The sequence below is a fragment of the Grampus griseus genome (genome assembly GCF_964374135.1).
Source record: "Grampus griseus genome assembly, chromosome: 10".
NCBI lineage: Eukaryota > Metazoa > Chordata > Mammalia > Artiodactyla > Delphinidae > Grampus > Grampus griseus.
The window spans coordinates 43030774-43050462 of record NC_139004.1 but is presented as its reverse complement, the minus strand read 5'-3'; the positions used below and the strand labels follow the sequence as shown (position 1 = coordinate 43050462).

The window sequence follows — 19689 nt, the reverse complement described above, 5'->3', positions numbered from 1 at the left end:
AACTCAATTTCATTTCTTTTTATGGCTGAGTAATATTCCATTGTATATATGTGCCACATTTTCTTTATCCATTCAGTATTTTAATGTTGTTTCCCTTCAATGTGCTAAATGTACACAAGTTAGATCTTTACCTTTTGGCGGAGTTACATTTCAAGTAACTCTGCCAGACAAGGTTAATATATTCTGAGAGGGATTATTTTTTAATGTATTAATGACCATAGTATTGAAATAATTTCATCACTACCATTCAGTACGAATGAATGGCTTGACTCAGTGAATTGTGAAAAAATGTCAATAAAAGCTTGAATCCCTGATAGAAGAAGCATATTTATAATAAATGTTATTGTTAATAGAAACTTTCTATTGTGGCTTAACTCGCTGTTGGTAACTCATACTACTTTTTTCACAGAATGTGTTAAAAGACCTCGGACACACCAAAACGCAGCTGGAGACCACTGCCTTTGACGTGCAGTTCTTCATCTCTGAACATGCACAAGATCTGTCTCCCACCCAAAGCAGACAACTGCTGAGGCTCTTAAATACAACTCAGAAGGGTTTCCTTGACGTGCAGGAATCAGTAACTACCCAGGTGGAACATTTAGAGGCTCAGTTACAGCTAGAACAAGATCTCGATCGTCAGAAGGTCCGCCTCTCTTTGCGGAGTGGGAATTCTTGGTATTTAGGTCTTCAGTGTGAAACCTGTAATGTAAACCCCAGGGGTTGTGGATAAGAGAAGACAGGAGAGATTTTCTGGACTGGCAATGAGTGAACAGGGTATAATATAGCGATCCTACAATATATAAAAGTACTGTGTGCCATAAGAAGGCTATAATTAGTTGCTTTTAATTTTCATGACCTCCGTCAAACTACTGTTTTCAGAGGAGAGTTTTGATTTTTTTTCTAGGAGGAGGAAATGTAGATGCATTGAGAAATTTCTGGGGATAAATCGATGAACATGTGGATAGAGAAGGTTAAGGGTACCTTTTCCCTTTGGGAGGTGGGTGGGCATGGCAGGGTAGGGCCAGGCTCTGGAGCCAGGCTGCCTGAGTTTACACCCCATTTATACCACTCACTTGCTGTGGGACCCAGGGCAAGTCACTGAACCAGTTTTCTCATTGGGAAATTGGAAATCGTAGCAGTGCTTGCCCGGTAGTATTGTGGGCACCGATGAAAGAAAGAATTTAAAACCCTCAGGACCTTGCCTGGCATGTGTCAGGCTCCTAGTCAACATGGTCTATGGCTATAGAATAAATAACTAGTATGTATATAAAAGGAAAACAAAAGATGCAAGTAATGGCTGAATTAATCTCTTAGGGTGATTTAACGAATTATATTGAGGTGGTCCATCCAATAGCAATAATGAGCAGAGGTGGGGATGGAATTAGCCACAGTGATTAAGGAGAGATATTGCGTGCAAGGCTCCTTTGATCACTTCTGGAAGCACAAGCATGGTCTCCAGCACGGTAACCTGTTTACACGTATCGAATATTTTAACAGACAAATCACCACTAACTTCTGTTTTGATATCATTTTGCAGAATTAATTGTGTGTGTCGCAGGTTTCAAGAGCTTCAGAAAGTGGGATGTTTCTTCCTGTCAGTCGGAAGCTCCATCTCTTACACATATGCGTGACCAGTGTTCTGTTGAGCTGTCATCCAAACGGGATCTCCTTCCTTGTACATGAGACATGCTCTCACTTTCTGTGTACCTTGCTCAGTGTGTACCCCACTGCTATCATGTTTACAGCATACTTAGGAGAGCTTACATAGAGGAAACTTGCAAAATGTGTTCTCGTAAAGAGCTATGACAGTAGTGAGTTGGTGGCCACATTCACGAGGCTTTGCTTTTGCTCCCTTCAGATGGTGGAGGAGCGTCAACAGGAGTACAGAGAGAAACTCCAGGGCATCTGTGACCTCCTCACCCAAACTGAGAACCGCCTCATTGGTCATCAGGAAGCCTTCATGATTGGAGATGGCACGGCTGAGTTAAAGAAGTACCAGTCCAAGCAGGAGGTAGAATCTAGCTTTGCATTAGTGGGTTGAGTTGATGTTAAGACTGATTACAAGTATTTAGAAAGCAGTTCAGGTTATTGGAAAGTAGTCATCATTTTAGCTTTTCGGAGGCAAGGTGCACCCAAGACGCCCCAGACCTGAGCTTGAAACTTTATACTAAGAGTCATACGTCCAGCTCCAACAAGCCAGGTAATTTTCCTGGCTTTTTTTTTTTTAGTGAGACATCGAGTGGAGGCGATATAAAGGAGATTGGATAGTGGAAATACCTTGTGTGATGAGTTAGAATTTGTATCTGTTGAAGCCCAACTCACTTGCAAATCAGGAGACATAGCCATGAGTTTGGGTTCTTTTTCTCTCTTAGCCCCATCCTATTCCTTTCATTGTTCTCTGGAATTTGTTTTTTTTCACTGAAGGAACAAACAATAATGACAGATAAAGTTTTATTTTGGTGTCAGGAGAAAGAACATTCTCATTGTAACGAGATCATCCAGTCCCAGACTCTACACATTGTCAGCTTTGTACCTTAATCTCTCTGGGCCTCACTGCCTTTGCTCAAACTTCCACTGCCGTGTTATTGTCAGACTCAAATAGATATTTTATGTAAAGTGACCAGCACAGTTAATGTCATATAGTAGTGGCTCAGTAAAGAGTGTCTCTTTCTTTATTAAAAAATATTTATTTATTTTAAAGTATAGTTGATTTACAATATTATATTAGTTTCAGATATACAACACAGTGATTCAACATTTAATATTGGCTTGGCCGAAAAGTTCGTTCGGGTTTTCCTGTAACATCTTACGGAAAGACCAGAACGAACTTTTTGGCCAACGCAATAGATGATACACCATTTAAAATTATTCTAACATATTGGCTTCATTCTCTGTGCTGTACAATATATCCTTGTATTTTTTGTATTCTATACATAGCATTCATGGATTAGAAGAATTGATATTGTTAAAATGTGCATACCACTCAAAGAAATCTACAGATTCATTGTGATCCCTAGCAAAATACCCATGACATGTTTCACAGAACTAGAACAAATAATCCTAAAATTTATATGGAACCACAAAAGACCCCAAATAGCCAAAGCAACTTTGAGAAAGAACAAAGCTAGAGTTATCATACTCCTGGATTTCAAACCATCCTACAATGCTATAGTAATAAAACAGTATGGTACTGGCACAAAAACAGACACAGAGATCAATGGAACAGGATAAATAGCCCAGAGATAAACTCACACAGCTATGGTCACTTAATCTACAGCACAGGAGGCAAAAATATGCAATGGGGAAAAGACAGTCTCTTCACTAAGGGGTGCTTGGAAAACTGGACAGTATCTCTTTCAATTCAAATACTTCCTAGAAAAATTTGGGGAGGCGTAAAATAAAACTATGGAGAAAAACAATATGAAGAGTTAAACATAGTACTCTATAGAGAATGAAAGTGTAAAGGAAGAAAAATTACATAAAGAACTCTAGACGAAGGAAAGCTGTAACTGTTGAGGAGAGATCTTACTCTGAGCTTCCTAGCAGCTAGGGCAAAGAAGCAAACATTTTATTTTATAGAGCTCTGGTATTTAGAAGAAGTCATCATCTTAGTATAGAAATTACATTAGGAATAATTTAGCTCATAACTTTGAGAACTATTTGTTTTTATTCTGAGCAGCAGATATATGTTAAAATTAAATGTTTAAAAACAGAACATATAATATTACCATGTATTTAAAAGCTTTTATAAATGTACTCACATAATGTAAAAAAATCTGGTATGTGCAAATATGTATAGATTACATTTGTAAATACTTAATTGTTTTCAGTGTTTTACAAACCACATCCATTTGTTAAACTTGCAAATCTCATACCTTTCTTTAATGTTCTCTGAGGTTTCAAATTATATTAAATATTGTGATTTAAATAAACAACTCAAATTAACAGAGTATTGAATATGCTTTAACAACCTGTATGTGCTAGATTCTTCTCTGCCCCCCCCACCCTGTTTTAGAATTACAATTGTGGAAGAATTAAATAGGTAGTAATTTACTAAGATTTTATTTTTCTTTTGTGTTATAAGGAATTACAGAAAGATATGCAAGGAAGTGCACAGGCATTGGCAGAAATAGTGAAAAACACAGAGAACTTCTTAAAAGAGAGTGGTGAAAAACTGGCACGAGAGGATAAGGCTCTGATTGAACAGAAACTTAATGAAGCTAAGATAAAGTGTGAACAGCTTAATTTAAAGGCGGAACAGTCGAAAAAAGAGCTGGATAAAGTTGTGACGACAGCAATCAAGGAAGAAACGGAAAAGGTCCTTATTCAAATATGTGGTACCCTGTTCTTACGGCTTTGTTGAAAATGATGAGTGTAACAGCGCCTTGATTTATTATGTGGTATCAGGTGGTCGTAAGTGATGATTAGCACCAGAGACTAGAATTCTGGGTTTTCATGTAGGCAATTGACCAAATACTACAAAGTTCGAAGAATTGGCTTTGTTGAACTTTAAAAAAAAAAATTTTATTGAGGTATAGTTGATGTGCAATATTATATGTGTCAGGTGCACAACATAGTGATTCATAATTCTTAAAGGTTATACTCCATTTAGAGTTATTATAAAATATTGGCTATCTTCCCTGGGTTGTACAGTATATCTTAGTAGCTTATTTATTTTAGACATAATAGTTTGTAGGCTTTGTTAAACTTTTAAAAACAATTTAAGTGGGATTGTCAGGCTTTCTACTTGTGAAATGTGTGAGGTCCATTAAGTACAGTTAAAACTTTGGAATGTGTTTTTAAGAACAGTGGAAACTTCAGGGTAACTGCCTGTCACTGTAAGGCTTAATTTCAGTGTGTTCAGTTTTCATTGTGGGTCTGGTTTAATTTCCCTGCTCTGATTTTCAATGATCTAAGTATTTGCTTTTGGAAAGTCTTAACACTCTTGCCTCGGCCCACATTCAAGGTTATCTATTGTGACCTTTCCTGGCCAGGTTGCAGCTGTAAAGCAGCTGGAAGAGAGCAAAACCAAAATCGAAAACCTTTTGGACTGGTTGGCAAATGTTGACAGAGACTCAGGAAGGGCAGGGATGGAACAGAAACAGGTCATTGAACAGAACGGGACTCATATTCAAGAGGGTGACGGCAAGTCGGTGATGGGAGAAGAGGATGAAGTTAATGGTAACCTGTTGGATATGGATGTTGATGGGCATGTAGCGACCACCCAGGAGAACCTGAACCAGCAGTACCAGAAGATGAAGGTGAGTGGTTTTAAACAGATGATCTTGTTAAAGTCTATTTTCAGGTCTGTAAAGACAGGAAGCACTTAGCACGTGAGTTATCTTTTCAAACCTCAGGGACCCTTGAGAGTAAAGTTCTTGTTTTAGGGTCATCAGTATGTCCATGTAAGTTATCGTGAGAATTCTAAGCAAGTGAAAAACAGTGGGAAATACATCATTGGATGTGGTGTTCTTCTCCGTGAAGCAGAGTTGTAAGGAATTAATAGAAATAACAATAGCTAATGTTCGTAAAGCAGTGACAGTGGACCAGGCACTCTTCAGAGCTCTTCCCATCGTGACTCATTACTGTGTTCATTTAGTTCTCCCCACCACTCTGTCAAATGAGAATATCATTACTATGGTGATGAAATTATTATTATTAATGTTATTCTCATTTTACAGATGAGGAAGCTGTAACTTACAGAATGAGGTGTCTTGCCTGAGGTTACACTTCTAGTAAGGGATGGAGTTGGGATTTTAAACTAGGCTGTGAGCTCAGTCCCTCTGCTAAATTCCAGCCCGGGCTTGCTGTGCCCTCCTGAGTTTACTCAAGTTCTCTCCAGACTTCAGGTCATCTTTTTGGTGAAGGCTGTGGCTGAGAAGAGGAGTGAAAATTCACTGCATGAAAAATCTAGGGCTAACATTAATGCTGCTACAGGAGCCAAGGGAACATTTGAAAGCCATTTTTAAAGAGTCGCATAGTTGATCATTTTATTTCAGTGTGTGGCTTTTGATGGGCAGATGCCTGGGCCTCGGGAACATTTGCAATTCTGTTGTTTGCCTCCGAGTCTTTGTCTGGAGTCTTGGGAATAGAATGCCCTCTGTGAAGCTCTTCTAGTACAGGCAGTAGAAAGGAAACCAGAAGAGCTGGGATATTCATTACATCACAATTTCAAGGGGCTATTCCAGAACCTGACTGTAATTGTGTCTTAAAATGAAAAATCTAATGAATTCCTAAAGGAACCTGTGAGTCAGGTACAAAGGAGTCAGGAAAGGTTAGTAACTTGACCAAAGGAGTGAAAAATACCAGGGTGGACCCAGACATACAGGTGCCTTACCGGAAACACTTGTTTTTAGCCACAGCATGAAGTTTGTTTTCTGAACTTTTCACTGCTATGAGTATGAGAATCTGAAAGTGCTTCACAAATTCCTGCTCTCCTGGCAAAGTGGAGAGATGGCCCAGAGGCTCGGGAGACACGAGGGCTCTCGTACTAACTCTCTGCGCTACGTGTCCTGGGCCCAGCCTGTCTCCCCTCATCTGTAAAAGGAAGGGATGGGTCAGGTGACTTTATAGGTATTATATACATCTGTCTGACCACGGAGATGGTGTATGAATATAATTCAGATACCGAAGAGAGAGAAAAGCCTGCGGGAGAAAAGTTATTTAGACAAAAGTATTTGTCCTGTGCCCACTGTGTGTCAGGTGCTGTCACAGACAAGGGGACAAGGATTGATGAGTCTGTTCTCAGCTGGCGGCTGGGATCAGACTTCGCGGGAACAGCTGTCCCACAGCAGTGCTTCTTGGCCCTTTTCACTTGATGGCATAGAATGATATTTTCTCAGCCCCTGAGTGCTCTGTTCTAGGTAGTGAGCAAAGTAAATTCCCTGTCTTGGTGCTTGCCTGCTGGGGGGTGACGATAATAGGGCAGGCAGTAAACATCCAAATTCTGTGGGATGCCGGAAGGTGGTAACTTTTTGCCAAGTTAGGTACGGGTGGGCAGATGGGGTGGGACCACCTTCCAGGGTTAATAGCCTCGTCCAAGTAGGTCCACACGGGGGGATGAGATTCCTGCAAAGACTCAGAGGAGGTAGGGGTTGCAGGCAGGTGTCTGAGGGGAGAGCTGGAACCAGACAAGAGAACAGCTGGAGAAAGAGGTCCAGATGTGCCCGCGGGTGGGGGTGGGGTAGAGGTGGGAGGCCGAGTGTGTGGTGTGGGGAAGGGGGAGGGCCAGGTCGGAGAGGGAGCTCGGAGGTGATGGGATCAGGCTGTATGGCTCCACGTCAGACATTACAAGAAATGTGGAAAATGGCCCAAAAGGATTACTATGCTTTTTTTTTTTTAATTGAAGTATAGTTGATTTACAATGTTGTATTAACTTCTGTACAGCAAAGTAGTTCAGTTATACATATGTATGCATTCTTTTCTATATTCTTTTCCATTATGCTGTTTACCACATTTTAATGGCATATTGGGGTGGATGGAAGAAGCTGGTTATGGCTGGAGAGGAAGGGACTCTAGCCGCTGAGGCCCACACGGCTGAGGCCTGAGGGCGGGTAGCTGTGCACACCTGTGACCTTTCTGCCCCACACCTGTGACCTGCCAGATGCTCTGCTCTTGCCTCCAGGGTGGACTTTGATCCCTGACATGTGCCGGGCTCAACAGGCAGCATTCTCTGTGTGCGGTTTCCTGTGCTCCTTTCAGCAAACCTGTGATGTGTAGGGTTATTGTCCGTTTTTCCACATGCAGGAAACTGCGACCCAGTCAGCTGAGTAGCTCCAAGATGCTCCTTTATTATATGTGTTCCTTTAACTTCCTTTGGGCTTCTCCGAATGTATGTTGTTCTTGCTTACTGATGATCGTAGTGTTTTTATAGGTTTCAAATGATAGATTCTTTTTTTCCTATTAAATATCTTTTCAGGATCATTTCCTAAGAAAAAATACTGTACTTCCTTGATCAATAATTAGGTAAAGACATTGACAATCCCTTCAGGGGGCTCGTAGGGAAGGGATGAGTAAAATGAGAGCAGGTTGTAGATGCTTGTTTTAAGGCTGGAACAGAAATTTGTTCCATTTTTTCCAACCTTCTCAAAAACAGTACTTTCCAGAGAAGATTGGAAATTTTAAAATTAGATTTTAAAATTAGCTGCTCACAAAGCAGCTTTTGCTTTTAGGAAGTTCACCATTAAGAGGGAAACAGCGGGCACCCTAGACAGGTTGATGGGAAGCAGGCCTGCGGGTCCTGGGTCTGTGGGTCCTGCATCCACATGATGCCTGATCTGCTCTCCCGCAGGCCCAGCATGCGGAGCTCGCGGCCCAGCACCAGGCTGTCCTTGTGGCCACCCAGGCGGCCCAGGCCTTGCTGGAGAAACAGGGCCACCACCTCTGCCCGGAAGAAAAGGAGAAGCTGCAGAGGAACGTCAAGGAGCTGAAGGCGCATTATGAAAGCGCGCTGGCCGAATCGGAGAAGAGGATGCGGCTGACCCACTCCCTGCAGGAGGAGCTGGAGAAGTTCGACGCTGACTACGGCGAGTTTGAGCAGTGGCTGCAGCAGTCAGAACAAGAGCTGGAGAACCTGGAAGCAGGTGCCGACGACCTCAGTGGTCTGACGGCCAAACTGAAGAGGCAGAAGAGCTTCTCGGAAGATGTCATTTCGCACAAAGGAGACTTGAGGTACATCACGATCTCTGGGAACAGAGTGTTGGAAGCAGCCAAGTCTTGCAGCAGGAGAGAGGGAGGCGGCCGGGCTGAGCAGGGCCACCTGGATACCTCTGCCACCCACAGGGAAGTCCAGGGCAGGCTAGACCGTGCCACTGACCGCTTCAGGTCCCTCTACATGAAGGTAATTTCATTTTTTTTAAATTGAAGTACAGTCCATTTACAATGTTGTGTTAATTTCTGCTGTACAGCAGAGTGTTTCAGTTATACATATATATTCTTTTTCATATTCTTTTCATTAAGGTTTATCTCAGGATATTGACTATAGTTCCCTGTGCTATACAGTAGGACCTTGTTGTTTATCCATCCTTATATAATAGTTTGCATCTGCTCATCCCAGACTCTGAATCCTTCTCTACCCACCCCACTCCACCTTGGCAACCACAGGTCTGTTCTCTATGTCTGTGAGTCTGTTTCTATTTCCTAGATAACTTCATTCGTGTCATATTTTAGATTCCATATATAAGTGATATCATATGGTATTTGTCTTTCTCTTTCTGACTTACTTTACTTACTGTGATAATCTCTAGGTCCATCCATGTTGCTGCAAATGATATTACTTTGTTCATTATTATGCCAAAGCAATATTCCATTGTATATATGTACCACATCTTCTTTATCCATTCATCTGTCGGTGGACATTTAGTTTGCTTCCAAGTCTTGGCTATTGTAAACAGTTCTGCTATGAACACAGGGGTGCACGTATCTTTTTGAATTATAGTTTTCTCAGGGTATATACCCAGTGGTGGGATTGCTGGGTCATATGGTAGCTCTATTTTTAGGTTTTTAAGGACCCTCCATGCTGTTCTCCATAGCGGCTGTATCAATTTGCATTCCCACCAACAGTGCAGGAGGGTTCCCTTTTCTCCACACCCTCTCCAGCATTTATTGCTTGTAGACTTTTTGATGATGACCATTCTGACCGGTGTGAGGTGATACCTCATTGTAGCTTTGATTTGCATTTCTCTGATAATTAGCGATGTTGAGCATCTTTTCATGTGCCTCTTGGCCATCTGTGTGTCTTTGGAGAAATGTCTATATTTCTCCTTCCCATTTTTTGATTGGGTTGTTTGGTTTTTTGTTGTTGAGTTGTATGAGCTGTTTGTATATTTTGGAAATTAAGCCCTTGCCGGTTGCATCGTTTGCAAATTCCGTAGGTTGTCTTTTCATTTTATTTATAGTTTCCTTTTCTGTGCAATAAGGTAGTTTCATTTTAAGGCATGAGGAATCTGTGCGTGTAGTTTTCGTTCTGTCCTCTTTAGTTTTGGAATTAGAAGCAAGAAATCTGAAAACTGAAGCAGGGAAAATAAAAGTATTTTCATCCTACTTCCCTCAGTCTTATTCATCTACTTTACTTCTGAAAAATATGTTTAAAGATTAGGAACGTAAAGTTATTTATTAAGTTCATTTGGAGTGATTTCCAGGCAGCCCTAGCTGTAAAACTCTGTAATACCTGTTTTGCCCAGCAGGTGGCGGGTATATTTTGAGTCTAAACAGAGTGGTTTGCTGTTTGCAGCCTCTGAAGCTTGAGAACTGAAGCCTCCTCTCAGATAATTCCCTTCACAAGGAATTCGCTTTACACATATATTTGGTCTGTGTATTATTTTAATACTTAATAGCTAACAGACTGTTTCAATTTTATTATTCTCGTGGACCAGTAAGAGAGTTTTGTTTTAAAAAAAGCAAAACTGAGAAAACATGTCCCTGTTTAGAATATAAGCTGACCAGGCTGCACAAATGTCTTGAAAAGCATCGTTGGCTGTTGGCCTTGGCTTCCTTCTGGTCTAGATTATTTGCCCTCCTTGTGTCTTGTGCAGCATATAGAAGTGATTTATGAAGCACCTTGAAAACCTTTCCATCTGATGCATACTATACACGTGGTGTGTAAACTCCGTGGAGACGAGCCCCCTCTGATGATTGACACCTAAACCCTTCATTCTGGATTAAGATCCAGCCCTCATGCAGATGTTTTTGAATTGGTTAGTTTTTGACTTGTTAGAGGAAGCGTCTTCCTATAAAGGAGAAAATCTTCACCCTACAGTTTTTGCTCACTTTGGTTGAAATCTGGTGTTTTACAGGTGGCGTAACCCATAGGTCCTGAAGATTATATATAAAAGTAGTGGATTTTAATCCCACCCTTCTCTCTTTCGATTTTCAGTGCAATGTCCTTGGGAATAACCTCAAAGATCTGGTGGATAAATACCAACACTATGAAGATGCTTCATGTGGGCTTCTCTCTGGGCTCCAGGCTTGCGAGGCCACGGCGAGCAGACACTTATCTGAACCTGTTGCCGTGGACCCTAAAAATCTGCAGAGGCAGCTAGAAGAGATGAAGGTAAAGAAAAGAGGGAAAAGAGAGACCCAGCCCCAAGGTAGTCCCGTGGAATGCCCTCCGCTCTCCTCCACTTTTGTGATCGTTCCCCCAAGGGCAGGGGAGGAAGGGATGGGAAGATGTGTGTCTCCCTCTGGGAGGAGTTACAACTTGACGTCTGTTCGTTTCTCTTTCTTCTACTGTGGTTTAGCTGGTCTGACATTGCTGTCATGGTTCGTATTCCCAACCTCCTCATCCCCAGACAAAGACCAGTCCTGCCTGGGCCACTTGTGATCTTTACAAATACGAAATTATTTTTCGTATTTTATATTGGAGTGTAGCCGATTAACAATGTTGTGATAGTTTCAGGTGCACAGCAAAGCAACTCAGCCATACATATACATATACATGTACCCATTCTCCCCCAGACTCCCCTCCCATCCTTGTTCATTGTCTTCTCCTGCATTACCCCCAAGCTCCACAGGGCAGATGCTTGGTCTGTTTTGTTCACTGCTGTATCCCTGGGCCCTCGTAGGTCCTTGATGAACATTTGTTCATGAATGGACCGCGGGACGGAGAGGGTGTCACTGTCACACTCCGTGTGGGTTCCTGTTGGGTTACCCCCGATTCACAGAAGTACACACTTCAGTTATCACCTTGCCCACTTCTCAGAGAGGCCACCTGCCCTTTTGAACATTCAAACTTGATGGGGGAATTGTGTAAATATCTCAGCCCCACCCACAGTGGCAGAGAGAGTCTAGCCATTTCTTACATTCCAAGCATGTTTTAAAATCCTCATGTGAGGGGAGAGAAGTTTTGAAAAATTTTATTCTTCTTCCATGTGACCAATAATTTTGAGTTTGAAAGTTTCATGTGTTAAATCTTTTCTGTACTTCCTTTTAGCAGGTGGGTAGCAATAGCTCATTTCCGCCTAGATAGAAAGCAAACACTGTAATGCCAGTGAAACTACTGCCTTTCAGAATTTGGTTGCATCTGTTAGTTACAGAGTCAGAAATCATTATTGTGCATTAACAAGGGAAGCAGATACCCTACTGACTTAGCTTAATGTTAGGTATTGCCTGAGACCAGTGTCTTCTGGCTGGAAGAAAGCTGTCTTACCCTGGGGTGAACTGTGGCAGGTTAAGGCCAAGCAGAGAGAAGTGGGAGGAAGTGTGGGGTGAAAGGAGGAAGGAGGGGCTGGGGCCGAAAGGATGGAGAACTCTGTGTTTTCCTGGGCTGGAGTTTACCCAGCGCTACACAGGCACCAGGGCCATGTCCTGGGCCAGGTCAGCCCTGACGTTGATGCAGCTTCTGCACTTCAGGGGTACATTTTCAGTCTGGAGGCTTTTTTTTTTTTTTTGGTTTGTTTTTTTCTCTCTCTTTCCGACAAGCCCAAGAACAGATCTGTCTTAATGAAGCTTTTGGTCCCCACGGGATGACGGATCCAAGGGCAATATATGTTGGCAGAGGAGATGTTGTGACATAAAGGCCATTATTTTAATAGGAAATGCCAGGAGCGGCATAATTATTAAGATTGCTTGTCTTACATTTAATTAGGAAGTTAGGTATTTTTAGCATGGGAAACTGTGAAATAGACATAGCACATTTTAAGTTAGGTCTGTATTAACAAACTGATTTACATCCTGTGTAAAAGTAGTTTTAATGTAACTAAAGCAAAAAAAAACAAACAAAAATGAAATGAATGCTATGGCTTTTTAATGAAATGGAAACATGGATTAATTCTAGAACTGGAATACTACCTTGGTATGTACTGAGGAAAAAGACTCCTCTAGTCCTCAGGCAGCCAAAGAAATAGAAAAAGAGTGCAACGTCTCAAAGGAGAATTAATTCCAATTAAGCCGCAGCATAATTTTAGAATTAAATGCGTGATTAAAGTTGTTCCTGGCATATGGATGTGTTTTCCGCAAAGATGATCTCAGCAGGTAGAGAGGATACATTTTTATGAGGATTAAGGAGTCTCCATTTCTTTCATTTTATTACCCACATCTTACAATCATTTTTCTTTTAACAGTAATACAAACACATAAGACTACTACCAAACAATCAGTCTTTTCTACATTTATAATACTCACTTCTACTTATATTCTGTTGTATGATAAATGTAATTTGGGACACTCAGTGGGTACATTTGAAATATTTTTGGCCAATAACACATTGCTACTAGCATGATTTTTAAAGTGGCTGTTGGCTGTGTTGTCAGCAGTCTGATACCCCTGGGCTAGAATGATGCTCTTCATAATCAGTGGACAAAACTAGATTTTAGCTTCATACAAAGCACAGAAAGGCAGGATCCTGGGACCCTTCTAGAGGTCTGGGTTTGGAGCCAGGCATGGGGCCAGGGAACATTGACAACATCAACCTTCCAGGCTTGCTCTGATCTCTGGGAGGGTGATGAATGTCGGGAAACTTTTATGAGCTGGATGAGTGCCCACGGCTTTGTAAACTTCACCCTTTTCTGGTCCAGGCTGGAGACCAAGGTCATCATCTTGCAGTGTTCCCTGTCACAGATGCTTCTTTCACGTTTTGATTTCATTGAAATCCATTAAAAACAATATATGGCACCCATTTGAATACTTTAATTTGCAGTTTTGTCCCGAAGTAGTGTTATAAACCACTACCACAGCTAAATTAAAACCTGATAACGTTAGGAACTAAAAACTACTGACTCTCTTGAACATAATTATGAACAGAAAAGGCATAGGATGTTTTGAAGAGAAGAGGTGAAGAAGAGATGCTTTTCTTGTAATCCATTTCTAAGTTTTAGGATGGTAGGTAGGGCCATCTTTGGTACTGGATGTTTTGTAAAACCATGATCAATTTTATATAAATTTATTCATTCAAAGACATTTATGTTCTAGGCCCACTGTTAGGGTTTTAACCCCTTTGTGTCTTCAAAACCCATCTCTGTCCTTGGGGAACCCACATTCTAAAAAATAATTTTTGGAGGTGCCTTTAAATTTATTTCATTTCCTGTATAACTGTGTGATGCAAATTAGCTGTACGTGTGGCTTAGACTTCAGTCTGTTTATAGGTAAAGTTCCTATTTTGAGGAATTTCTTACACTTAACTGCAACTAAACTTGTGGGAGAATTTCCCAAACTGATCACTCTGATGCAGATTCTTTGGCCTCTGAGAACAATTGTAGGATCTGGTATTCAGATCACAGATCCCATGCTGGTCATAGATTGTTGGGCCTTTGGACATATGCACAGCTGCCTGTATATTATCACAGTTTTTTGGATATGAGAATTAATTGAGGAGAATTTTGCCATTGGCTTTAGACATTTGCTTTTTTGTTGTTGTTGAAGGCTGAAATGGAGGGGGATCTTTTAAAACCTTACACTTGATATCTTCATTTATTTACTTATTCATTCAGTTGTTTATTCCAGAAACTTTCGTTAATGCCATGTGCCCAGCACTGGGCTAGGCAGTGATAATAGAAAGCTGAATACTATCAATTTCTAGTTCTCAAGGAGGTTCCAGTTTGATAGAAGAGACAAATCAGTGCAGTGTTATTCACAGGGCATGTGTGGGAACTTCTGGGGGCAGTGCTCCAACTCGGGGTGAGGAGAGACAGGGAAGAAGGCCTCCTAGCTGAATGTTACAGGTAAGAGCCAAGCTCAGGGTCGCCTCCCAAGGTCTGTGTGTAGAGATGCTAGGGCCTTGGGTCTAGCAAGAGCAAATCGCTGAGGGATAGCTGTGTCGTGGGATGCTTCTGGAACAGGAGGGGGAGAAAGATGAGATTGAAGATAGAATTAAGAAATAGATTCCCTTGGACAATTGATGGCAGGCTCCAGTATCCCCTTTATTCTGAAGCAAGAGGAAACTATGAACGATTTTAAGAGGGGAGTGGTGCAGTCAGGTATGTGTCTTCCATAATACATATCAGGGGCTGTATGAGGGGAGAGACTGGAGGCAGGGGCACAGTTAGGAGGCTTTTTCCAGTTCAGTGAGAGATTGTCCTGTAGTGATTCAGAAATACAGAACCAGAGCCATATTTGAAAAAAAATATTAAGCAGGTGAAATTGTCAGGGCTTGCTGGTTGGTTTGCAGGTGGGAAGGAAGGAAGAGGCTCAGGTACCACCTGGGTGATGATGCAGCCCCAGGAGGACGCCCAAATCCACACCTTCCCCAGGACCTGCCCCAGGGCCACCCCATAGAGGAGGCCCCTCCTCCCTTCCCAGGTCCTCCCCCCCTCAACCTTTTTCTTATTCATCTTTGGCACTTACCACTTCCTGCCTTAGACTAGAAGATCCCCATGGGTAAGCTTTGTGTCTGTTTGATTTTTGTATTTTCACAAAACGTAGCAAGCTTTTTTGGAATTTGTTAGATGTTAAGTAACTTTTGTTGCATTAACGGAAATAAATATGACTCAGCATTGGGTCAGGATGTGTAAGTCCTTAATTATCTCCTTCCCTGGAGTCAGAAATGGTCTCAAAGGGGTTCTGCTGCTTGTGTGTTTTTTACTTGTCTTTGTTTTCTGGTGGTTGTGGGGGTATTGTATAGAGTCTGGGAGTGGGATTGAGGGGAACTCAGGCTGAGGGTGGAGGGTTTCAGGATCAGGAATCAGGCCGGTTATCATGAGCATATGCTGAGGGTTTATTCCAGGACTGAACTTGAATGTTCCCAACTGGCTGATGGTTTTGCTAATGTCACTTTATAACTGGCCTTATTCTAAGAATTCTGGGGTAAGCTTCTACTGATGACAAGTCTGCTCTGTCCAGTTTATCTTACTGTGAATCTTTTTTTCGTATTGGAAATCTGTTATTTAGTCCTACTGAATATAATTGAGGCATTCAATCCTCCAGGCTCTACAGGGACAGATATCAAGTCAGCAGGTGGCTGTAGAGAAACTGAAAAAAACCGCTGAAGTGTTGTTAGACGCCAGGGGATCTTTACTTCCCGCCAAGAACGACATCCAGAAAACACTGGGTGAGTGACATTTCCTCATGTCTGGTCTTACATGTCCGTTCTAAATGCAGGTCTCATAGTAGATACGGAGATATCGCTCGCTAGCATATTCTGCGTCACTATGTCCTTCCACTGTGAAGTGGCCCTTCTCGGTCAGGGCAGAGGCACGCCCTCCTTGGCAGGTGTATTAGGATCTTGGGAGTGGGGACTGGGCTGTGTGGTTTGCATACCGAAATTTTAATTTTTTATTTAGAAAATGTAGCAAAAACTCTTTAAAAATTTTAAATTTAATATTAGAGTATAGTTGATTTACAGTGTTGTGTTTAGTTTCACGTGTACAGCAAAGTGATACAGTTACACATATACATATATCCATTCTTTTTCAGATTTTTTTCCTATATAGATTATTACAGAATATTGAGTAGAGTTCCCTGTGCTGTACAGCAGGTTCTTGTTGATTTTATCTATTTTATATATAGTAGTGTGTAATTTGTTAATCCCAAACTCCTAACTTATCCCTCCCTGCTACGTTTCTCCTTTGGTAACCATAAGTTTGTTTTCGAAGTCTGTGAGTCTGTTTCTATTTTGTAAATAAGTTCATTTGTATCATTTTTCTTTTAGATTCTACATATAAGTGATATCACATGATATTTGTCTTTCTCTGCCTGACTTACTAAACTCAGTATGATAACCTCTAGGTCCATCCATGTTGCTGCAGATGGCATTAGTTCATTCTTTTTTATGGCTGAGTATTATTGCATTGTATATATATATGTACCATATCTTCTTTATCCATTCATGGACATTTAGGTTGCTTCCATGTCTTGGCTATTGTAAACAGTGCTGCATGTATCTTTTCGAATTATGGTTTTCTCTGGATATATGCCCAGGTGTGGGATTGCTGGATCATATGATAGTTCTATTTTTAGTTTTTTGAGGAACTTCCATACTGTTTTCCATAGTGGTTGTACCAATTTACATTCCCACCAACAGTGTAGAAGGGTTCCCTGTTCTCCACACCCTCTCCAGCATTTATTGTTCGTGGACTTTTTGATGATGGCCATTCTGAGCGGTGTGTGGTGAATACTTCGTTGTAGTTTTGATGTCCATTTCTCTTAACAATTAGTGATGTTGAGCATGTTTTCATGTGCTTTTGGTTAATGTCTTCTTTGGAGAAGTGTCTATTTAGATCTTCTGCCCAGTTTTTGATTGGGTTGTTTGTTTTTTTGATACTGAGCTGCATGTGCTGTTTGTATATTTTGGAGATTAATCCCTTGTTGGTTGCTTCATTTGCAAATATTTTCTCCCATTCTGTGGGTTGTCTTTTCATTTTGTTTATGGTATCCTTTGCTGTGCAAAACCTTTTAAGTTTAATTAGGTCCCATTTATTTATTTTTGTTTTTATTTTTATTACTCTAGGAGATGGATCCAAAAAGATATTGCTACTATTTATGTCAAAGACATAAATCGTTCATTGTTGCAGACATTCAGAAGACTATGTTTTCTTCTAAGTGTTTTATAATACCCAGCCTTACATTTAGGGTTTTTTTATTTTATATTAGAGTATAGTTGACTTACAAAAAACTCTTTATGTATGCAACAGTCACAGAAAGTAGAACCTAACAAGATTCTGTTGGTTGATGGGATTCGGCCGAGCTAGACTCTCAACCTAAGGCCAGAACAGACTCAACAGACTCTTGCAGGGATCTTCTTGTCAAAAGCAGGAGCCAAGGGGTTAGGAGGTTGAGATGTTCCTGCTTCTCCTTTCCGTGGGGTCTTTGAGTGGCCTCACAGGGTTCTTCCGTGATCCTAGAAACCCTGTCGAGTTACAGCGATGCTTTTGCGTCCTCTCATGTTAGGTGGTGCCTTTCTTGAGGAAAGAGCTATTGTATATTACCTTTGTATCGACTCACAGTATTTAGTTTAAACTAAACGCACAGTGGATTATCAATTAACATTGTTTATTGTCTTATTATATTTTTTGTTTGGACTTTGCTACTTTTCCTATATTTAATGTGTGGTTTCAGGTTGTTAAATATTTCTCAGTGTGAAATAAAAACTTTAACATAGCAAATGATTAACATACCTTTCACCCCAAGAGAGCTGGCATTAAAATCTGAGTTGAAATTGTAGGTAAAGAGAAGGATGAAGCTTTGCTCTTCTAAAACCACTCTGTAGAAGTCAAACCTTTTTCTTTCTTACATTCAGAATCTTTTTTTTAAAATTTATTTTCAGATGATTTGTTTCCAGCAGTGTATGATATGCTCCTTCTAACCTACAGGAAAAATATTTCATCTTATTTTGCCCAACGGGATTTCGTATTCAAAGAGGCAAAAACCCTCGAGGTGAAATATCAGTAATATGACATAAAGTCCTGCACTGTTTCAAGAAAATGTAAAAAACAACCAAAAAAATTTATACATTTTCTGTTACAGTATTTCATTATGGATTTAAACACTGATATAGTGCAATTTTTTATCAATATTTTTTAAAATAAATTTATTTTTATTTATTTTTGGCTGCATTGTGTCTTTGTTGCTGCTTATGGGCTTTCTCTAGTTGTGGCGAGCAGGGGCTACTCTTTGTTGCGGTGCGCAGACTTCTCATTGCGGTGGCTTCTCTTGTTGTGGAGCACTGGCTCTAGGCACGTGGGCTTCAGAAGTTGTGGCAACGGGCTTCAGTAGTTGTGTCTTGTGGGCTCTGGAGCACAGGCTCAGTAGTTGTGGCGCATGGGCTTAGTTGCTCTGCAGCATGTGGGATCTTCCCGGACCAGGACTCGAACCCATGTCCCTTGCATTGGCAGGCGGATTCTTAACCCCTGAGCCACCAGGGAAGTCCGTATCAATATTTTTTAATTAAAGTATAGTTGATTTACAGTGTTGTGTTAATTACTGCTGTACAGCAAAGTGATTCAGTTGTACATATATATATATATATATATATATATATACACATTCTTTTTTTAATATTCTTTTCCATTATGGTTTATCACAGGTTATTGAATATAGCTCCCTGTGCTATACAGTAGGACCTTGTTGTTTATCCATTCTATATATAAGAGTTTACATCTGCTAACCCCAACTTCCCACTGCATCCCTCCCCCAGCCCCCTCCGCCTTGGCAACTTTCAGTCTGTTCTCTAGAGACATTCAGAATATTTTGATCGTGCACCTTGTCACGTAATTTTCAGCATGTGTATATAGATGCTCAGAGATGCACATGTATTTATTAATTACATACATCTATTGCTATCTTAGCACATTATGTACGTTATAAGACCCCAAAATATAAAATGTTAAAGTAGATGATAAAACCGCGAATGATCCTGTATTCCAGAGCACTGTCTTCACCTCCCACCTTGGCAACCACTGCTCTTGGGACAGGGGCTTGGGGGAGAAAAGACGCTTTTATATGTAATTCTGGTATTTGAAGAGGCATTTTGACACCTTCCCATTGTTAACTGTACACAATTTCACTTTCATTTGTTTAAAATCCATGTTACATTATTTTAAGACTACAGCTTCTCTCTGGCATAGTTTTTTAGGAATATGTGAAAGATATTTAAGATATAGAGGAGTTTCTCTAAGATCTATTTCACTTCTAAGAAAACCAACCACTTAAAAAAGTAACATTCTTGGGCTTCCCTGGTGGCGCAGTGGTTGAGAGTCCGCCTGCCGATGCAGGGGACACAGGTTCGTGCCCCGGTCCGGGAAGATCCCACATGCTGCGGAG

At 40.9% G+C, this 19689-nt stretch overlaps 1 protein-coding gene across 8 annotated transcripts in view; it reads left to right on the top strand.

The window, feature by feature from the left end:
* The window catches only part of DST (dystonin), a gene marked incomplete at its 5' end in the record, with an annotated part of 395725 nt that overhangs the window by 257593 nt on the left and 118443 nt on the right, over positions 1-19689 (top strand). For 6 of the 8 annotated variants that reach the window (XM_082663420.1, XM_082663422.1, XM_082663418.1 and 3 more), the window contains 7 exons: positions 410-643; positions 1859-2011; positions 4085-4318; positions 4995-5261; positions 8291-8839; positions 10874-11050; positions 15856-15979. In XM_082663420.1, coding sequence (XP_082519546.1) covers positions 410-643; positions 1859-2011; positions 4085-4318; positions 4995-5261; positions 8291-8839; positions 10874-11050; positions 15856-15979 — 1738 coding nt within the window. The remainder of the gene's footprint in view (positions 1-409; positions 644-1858; positions 2012-4084; positions 4319-4994; positions 5262-8290; positions 8840-10873; positions 11051-15855; positions 15980-19689) is intronic. The other 2 variants (XM_082663421.1, XM_082663426.1) reach the window with 2 other exon arrangements.